This window comes from Phytophthora infestans, genomic scaffold (genome assembly GCF_000142945.1).
Source record: "Phytophthora infestans T30-4 supercont1.2 genomic scaffold, whole genome shotgun sequence".
NCBI classification, from domain to species: domain Eukaryota; phylum Oomycota; class Peronosporomycetes; order Peronosporales; family Peronosporaceae; genus Phytophthora; species Phytophthora infestans.
The window spans coordinates 3,601,946-3,610,039 of NW_003303757.1; the positions used below are offsets into that span (position 1 = coordinate 3,601,946).

Below are 8,094 nucleotides of genomic sequence, written 5' to 3' on the forward strand. Positions count from 1 at the left end.
CAGGAGACCCAGCCACGCGACGTGTTACGTGGGCGGAACAACTGTGCGAGTACCAGGACGCGCGAGACGCGACGGAGAGTGTGCAGAGCATACGCAAGACGAGTTTACCGAACGAGGACGACAGTACGGAGAGGATGTGCAGTGAGAATACGGAGACGGAGACGACCGCAACGAAGACGGCTATGCGGAAACCGACAATGCGGGAGCGAACGACGGCAACGAGTGCGAGAACACGAGACGCGGGGGAAGACGACGAAGAGCTGGTTCCGAGGGAACCGACACTTCAAGTGACGGACGACGAGATCGGACATGCACAGAAGCGCAGCCAGTTTGTACGGAAGCTGGTGACGGACGGTGTCTACAAAGGCATGAAGGTCGAGACGACATATGACCTCGTGACTATCAACACGAAACACGGACGGCGAGTAGTATTACCACCCGCGCTGTGGGCGGTAGTATTTAAGGAATTACACGGCTCGGTATGGGCTGGACATCTACGCGGACCGCACACCTACGGACGAGTAGCGCAATTGTATTGGTGGCCACGACTGCAAGCTGAGGTGAAACACTGGGTACGAGGTTGCCCAGAGTGTGGCAGTCGCAAAGCGAGACCGAGAGAAGTCATTCCACCCATGAGGAGCATTCGAGGAGGAGACGTAGGCGATCGCTGGGCGCTGGACATCGCTGGACCATTCCCGGTAGCAGGTGGCGGCGAACGGCTCGTAATAGCGGCGTTAGAATACGTGACACGGTACGCAGTGGCGCGAAGTGTAACGCAACACACGGCAGAGAACGTCGCAATGTTTATTATGAACGACATCGTACTACGATTTGGCGCCTTTAGAGAGTTGCTGACTGACGGAGCACCCGAGCTGACTGGCAAGGTTATTGAGCAGCTCGTGGAACTGCTGCAAGCGAAACAAGTGAATCCGGTACCTTATTGACCGCGACTGATAGGACTTGTCGAGCGATTTCATCGAGCGTGGAAGGACTGTGTGTCCACGTTCATGACGGACGAGAAACAGGATGACTGGAGTCAGTGGGTGCAGTTTGCGGTGTACGCGTACAACTCCGCAAGACACACGACTGTGGCGTTGACGCCGAGCGAGTTGATGATGGGGCGACGGCTACGGCCACCCAACGAATTGATGCGACGGATGGAGCGCACGAGGCAGGTGATCTGATGGAGCACCACCAACGATTGATACGATCATTGGCACGGAGCCACGACAGTGCAGAACAAGCCCGACGCAATGAGCAGGAGCGCCAAGCTCGTTACTACAGCCGACGGACACGACAGCGACGGACGTTTAGCGTTGGCGACCGAGTGTGGGTGTTCAACCCGCCTCGAGGACAGAAGGCGACGAAATTTGTCCACCAGTGGATGGGCCCCATGCGCATTGTAGAGCCAGCAGGATATGAAAATTGGCTGCTGGAGCACGAAGACAAGGTTGGACCGCCGGAGACGATAATAGCCCACACGTCGTTTCTAGTGAGCTATCATTATCCGACGGCCCTTCTTCCGCAGCAGGCGGCAGACTTGGTGGAGCAGTTGGACGATGAAGATCAGAGGGCGACGAGGAACGATGTTGAGGCGAAACGAGCGGCTGTACGAGCAGCGGCAGCACCTCGCGAGCGAACAGCGACAACAGGAGCGAAGCGAAGACGAGCTGAAGCAACAGCGAGAACGAACGCAGCCGGAACCTCGAACGATGGGACTGGTGGAGCTGCAGCGACGAAGACGACGCAACCGAGTTGGGCAGTACCCACTCGAGTACGAACTACGGCCGACTGGCGAGCGGTCATGGTGGAGAAATGATGACGAACGACTTTGGACGACCAAGGACGGACGACCAAAAACCCGGTGGGTCTCAGTCAATGAGTACGACGCACTGCAGCGCGCCGGACAGGTCGTGGAAGACCCGTGGAATGAGGAAGTCGTGTAATAGGTTGAGACGCACGGTACACAACGACGATGACGGCCAGTACGAACTGGTCAACGACAGAAAGAACAACGCGAGGACGGGAGCTGGAGCTGACGTTGTTGGAGCACGTCTGGCAGCCTGGACCTGCGGAGATGGACGAATACGATGGCCAATAGCGGCCAAGGAGACGAAAGACAGCAGAGTGGAGCCCGGCGAGCAGTCGCTGGCGTGCGTCGTAGAAGCAGCTGACAACCGCAGCCACGAGGATTCGCAGATCCACACGGACCTTAAGGGCTCTCACTTTCGAATCGGCGGCGCAAGACGCAACTGAAGCGAACGAACGTGCCTACGAACAAGTGCACTCGCCACAGCAGGCGGGGACACGAAACGAACGAACAAAGGACTGAGGTCGCTCGGAGACGCCTGTAGCGTGGACAGCAAGCATCGACACAGAAGAACGAACGACTGTTGACGGACCCGCCGCTCGGGTCCCGATAACGAACAAAGGACTGAGGTCGCTTGAAGACGCCTGTAGCGTGGACAGCGAGCCTCGACACAGAAGAACGAACGACTGTTGACGGACCCGCTGCTCGGGTCTCGATAACGAACAAAGGACTGAGGTCGCCCGAAGACGCCTGCAGCGTGGACGGCGAGCCTCGACACAGAACGAACGACAGCATCGGTGGACGCATCGAGGCTGGTGAACGCGCGGACGAGTGGACGGCGGTCACGGACAGAGTGTGCGTGGTTGCAACGGCGAAGTGAGCCTGGGCACAGCACGACAGTGGTTGTGCGCGCTGACTGAAGGGCTGCGTTGAAGCAGGACGGGCGCCTGCGGCGTAAGGTCCGAGTGGCTAAGTTAGCGACGGCCTAGACTCTGGTGGAGTCGTTGTGGCAGCGGCGTACAGGAGGACGTGGACGTGAGAAGCTCGCTCGTTAACGAACGAAATAGGAACGAAACAGAAACGCAAATTAATAAATAGGTCGTGTTGTCTTATAGGCACACTACCGGCGCGGGCGATAACTTATCGACCGTCTGCCTGCGAGTCTTGGACGTAATCGGTACTGGGCGACCAAAGCCTCGTAGCTGGGTTCAAGAAGCTATTGCAGTACCATTTTAAAAGCGTTGGGTAAAGAAGCTTCCAACACCGACACCGAAGCTATTTTCACTAGTCCTTGAGCTTGATAAGTGTTCTCGTTAGCCACATTGTCTTGCTACGAGTACGAACTTCTCACGAAAGTGCTGCCTTCACCTAATTCTTCACCTCACCTTGCGAGCCATTGTCACAAACGCAGACAAACCGTCTTTCGTTTCCGTAGTTAACTGTTATCTCAGCGCCTGCCGTCACATATTTGATCATCTTCACGCATACTTAAACGCTGCGGCGATTCTGTATCTCAGCGAATACAGCGTTCGGGTCACAAGCGTGGCTTATAAACCTTGTGATGGACCCGCTTTTGCAGCATTTACGTAGATGAACTTCTTCTTCACCAATTTGGTGCGGTAGTTTGGCGTGTACGCGCTATTCTGCTTGCGGGCTTGCTCGGGCTGACCCGCCACCAAAGCGGACCACTCACTGAGCTCCCAACTGTACTCTCCAATCATGTCACCAACGTCGAGGAAGGTTGTGGTGAACACGCCCAGGCCTACTCGACCAGTGTCAAACAATCTCAGTGTCTTACTCTCTCAAGGTGCATTTCTGCACCGGCCGTTCAGGTACATCGGCTACGGGTGCAGTGGACCGCGTCTCCACGTTGTCACAGCTGTCCCAGAAACAGTCCCCGACACAGCGGCACTTATGGAAAGGGTCAAGGTCGGGAAGCGGACTCCGTTGGTAATACACTTTTAATAGGCTCGATTCCATCTGGCCACGGGTGCTCCGTCAACAATGTACAGCCTTCTTTTGCGGGCTCCTCATACATAGGTCGACGAGCATGTAAATTTGCCAATATCATCTTGACTTCTGGAATCTTAAGAAGAACCTCAATCGCGATGGCTTTAACGGAATGCGCATGGTGGATCTGAGTCCAATTGCGCGATAAAGCGCACTTCATCTGATGTCTGCGCTTGCGAGAGCGCGGGACGTGCCAGGAGCCTGCCCGCTTTTTTGCCTGATGTTGGAGCTTGGCTCTGGTCAGCTGATTCGGGATCTGCATCATGCACTCCTCAGCATTGAGCATCTCACCGTCGGATGCATCGTTTCCCGAATCTGGAGCGACGGTTTCCTCACGCGGAATAGACCCTTTAGCAGCCGTTTCTCTGTTTACCAGCTCGTCGCGCCCGTTATCGAAAGTCTGAGAGGTGCTGGACCCCCTTTCGACCTCGATGGGTGACTTCGGGTCGTCTGGTTTCATAGAACCGGAAGTAGCGCCCTTTTCCTCGCATCCACTACGGCCATTGAATGAACTCGCATTGTTCTCATTAATAATTCCAGCGCTAACACTGTCTGGTGAAATGCTGGACTTTATTACGGTCTTAGCACCTTCTTCATTTGTCGCCACCACCTCATATGACTCCTCGTCGAGATATAAGCCCTTCGACGCTATTTCCTCACACCCACCACGACGCTCACGCATCACGAACCCCATAGTACCTTGCATAATGCTCGGCAAAACATTGTTGAAGGCGCTGGATTGCGCAGTACCGGAATATTGCCCCGGAATCAACGTATATGAGTGTAACTTGCGCTAAAGCGCATATACTGGCTTGAACCGGTTCCCAAACCGGTCTACAAATAGCTTCAGCATCAGATGTCGTGAAGTCAACTCGCCAGTGTCCACCACGATTGGATATTCTGCGCCAGCTTCCTCCTCGATTCGAAGGACGAATGCTACGCGATGTCCTCGCGGATCGCCTGCTACAAACGCCATAGAGTAGTACCCCACGGTATCCTCGGCATACTGGCTGGCAGGAAGCAGCTCGGAGGCAGCAAGCCCCGGCATAGTACGTGCGCTTGTGAAAGCAGAGCGCAGCTCAGTGCCGAGACGTGTCGTTGACGGTAGTGTTGGCAAGATTGAAATGAGGATTTCTGTGTGGCGCCACCAACTGCACAGCCTATGTACATGTACATTTGATTTACATTCACGTCACTGCATTGTGGCGCAGTGAGTTAGGGATGAGACTCCGATGCAGCGCTAAAGAAGCGTTTGGGGAAGCAGAAAGTCTAGCCGTGACTGTCCCTTTGCTACTAGTGTGCTGTTGGATTTTGTGGGATATTCATATCTGTACGTGTGCGCCTCACGCTTTCTCGATTAAAGGGGCCACCAAAACATTGCGATTAAACCGTTTTATGTAGGCGGCGACGAGCGCCTCACTTTCACAATATACTACGTTTCGGCACTATAAAGTCTCTGCAGCATCAAAAAGTCTCAGCATCACAAGACGTTACTGTAGCAGCACAAATAAATCTGGCCTCTCTACAGTCATAGAGAGGCACGAGTGGCCACTCTATGCCTGTACACCGAGTTGAAGGTCAAAGATGGGAAGAAGCCAATGAGAGCTGAGTAAGACATCAAGTCACTCCGAAAATGTGAACACACAAAATGCTATAACAGCTTAGACTATATTTGTGCAGCACTAATTAAGCCAACATTTTGTGGCAAACATCCATCATTGGCCTTGCCGATGCGAACACCCAGGCCGGCGTGTGCCGGTGGCGCCGTCCGCCTGTGACAAGGCGCTTGTTCTCGATAGCACCAAAACCCTCGCCCGACGCGGACAAGGGCATCACGACGGAGCGCCTCGTGCGCAAGTCAGTGAGCTCACACAAGACGCGTTCAAGCCGCCATAGGAAGCAGTTACTTCAAGTACCGCGAGATGGGGCTCCACCCGTCTGTTCGGCAAGGAGGCCACGCGGGTCGCAACCCTCACGTAAGCGTTATCGGAAATGGTATGTTTATGACTGGAGGTCTAGCAAGATAACGTGGATTTAGCGATTGCGCGTTCTGGGAGAGAATATGCATGCTGGCCGCGGAGCAACTGCGAGAAGGCAGTGGGGAGAGACCGGCGTGGTCAGGTCCGCCACGAGCGTGACGAGAAGTGATTTTAAGTCGTAATTCACGCGACGGAAGCTTCTGCATCGGGCGTGTACTGTTAAGGAGAGTCGAGTGTAGTCTACTCCATTGGTCTGATCCCGTGTGGGGTTTGTTAGATCCGGAAATCCAGCTATGCGATTGGCGGGGCTGATGCGCGTCAATACGTTTCATTACGTGTACGGAACAACTTACGGGCGCGGGTTTGTGCTCGCTCACTATCTGTGCTGCGTAAATCAGATGTCTAGTCTTAAGGTATACCATAGCAAGCTCCAGTCATTCTATCATGAACATGTAGTTAAACTGGCACACATGGAATCATGCTGATTATTCACGCGACGACGTACTACACGAGAGGGGTTGTTTGTAGCAGACGCGGATGCTGCAAAGACGGATAAATCTTTCTAACTTAGGATATTCAGCATTCTTCCGTTGGCGTGCTAGCGAGGTCAATTGTTGCTTCACCTGAGAAGGTGAAGCATAAGTGAAATAGAACAATCTTGACGTGCACGAATCAATTTTCTTAGTATTCTGAAAATTCCTACGAGCGAGGACACGTATGTAGCGAAATAGATTGGGTTGAAGTGTATCCCCTTCAAAGTGTGGTATCTGCGTACTACGTAAATCGGGCATCTGTCGTCAGCGGCAACCTGCATTATCAGCAGAATAAAGTCAGACACATTGCACATTTAATAGTCCTAGCCGTGTGCTATCCTTTAGCATTCTAACCCAGCAGCTCCGGTAATATGTGCGTTGCCATTGGTTATCACTTGGTATTATCAGGAGTTCATTTCATGCTTGTCCGGGTTGTAACTTGACTACTCTTCATGGTACGTTATTTTGTGCATCGGAATCATTGGAATTCGCGTACTAAACCCTCAAACATATTTAACAAAATATGTACGATAATGAATTATTCTTGGCCATGGACGTGCGCCATGTGTACACATCTTTCAATGTGCGGATGCAATATGCTTCGCTGCCTTATCTGGTTGTACCTTAGTAGCGGTGCTTGCGCGAGTGCATCAATAAGCCGTGTCGGGCCCATCATCTTCGCTCGGTGTTTGGATCGATTCCAGCGAGTAGGTGCATCCCTCAGGTAGGCGTCAGCTGTGCGCAGGTAGACATGGATAGAACAACCACCCGCGCAAAAATAGGGAAAGTAGTGTAATTTAAAGTAACGCTGTTGTCTAGATTCTTTGGTTATTGTCTCCCATTTCCAGCTTTCATTGTTGCCTATGGACCTGACGACGCAGCACTAGCAACACTTCCAGTAATCGCCACACTTCTATGCCGGGTCCCTCGTTTGCTGGACAGTTACTTAAGATCCTTCGTTCAGGTGGTGCTATCGAGTATTACTCTCAGCTGTTCGAGTGTGGGTTCCCGTCAACGGCGGCTTGCTGCCGTGTTGGGCATCAACTCCAGGCTTGTCGCGTTCTGCAGCGCTGGAAACAGCTGAAGCGCCACCATCGACGAGCCTGCTATGATAGGGCCACGATACCGCGGTTCAGTACTTGGAGCCGCTCAAGCTGAGTGGCGAAAGCTGCACTTGCTTGTATTAGTGGGCATAAGCAGACGTGCTTCGAGCCGGACCAGCGCATTGAGCGAGTTCCTGCTGGGTCTTACGAACGCTTCATTGTATTGATGAAGGGAGAAGGTGCATGCGAGGAAATTGAAAAGTGCACTGTGCAGAGGTCGGTACCGATCCAGACCGTAACACAGATGGCTGAGCACAAGGGTGGTGGGCTTCCTGCACAGCAAAGCTACCGGATATGAAGACAATGAGTGGTGAGAATGATGGCAATGGATGGGGTGTGTACTGTTTGAGTGAAAATATTTCACAAATAGCACCTGTACTACCCAAAGAGGACATGTACAGCGTATCCGTGTGTTATTGGGGAAGAATGAGGACGGAATCGTGGCTCAGGGGTCTTGTGGGGGTAACGGCCTGGAGTCTAGACCCAGCGTATTGAGCGAAGCAAATTCAGTCATCGAGATAATTCCCTTCAAGTGTTTGCTCCACTTCAGGAAATTGACATCATTCGCGTGTAGCTATGGTCTTTATGATATGGGTGACATGGCCACAAAGCAGATGCCGACCTCTCATCGAAAACTTCAAGAGTAGTCTCCCCACGCG

At 53.1% G+C, this 8,094-nt stretch overlaps 1 protein-coding gene across 1 annotated transcript; it reads left to right on the forward strand.

The window, feature by feature from the left end:
- Positions 1 to 1,559: 1,559 nt before the first annotated feature.
- Positions 1,560 to 2,256, forward strand: PITG_01669 (uncharacterized protein; the record flags this gene model as incomplete). Its single annotated transcript, XM_002908246.1, has 2 exons — positions 1,560 to 1,864; positions 1,950 to 2,256. 2 exons carry the CDS (start codon positions 1,560 to 1,562, stop codon positions 2,254 to 2,256), a joined length of 612 nt encoding a protein of 203 aa, XP_002908292.1.
- Between the last annotated feature and the right edge of the window lie 5,838 nt (positions 2,257 to 8,094).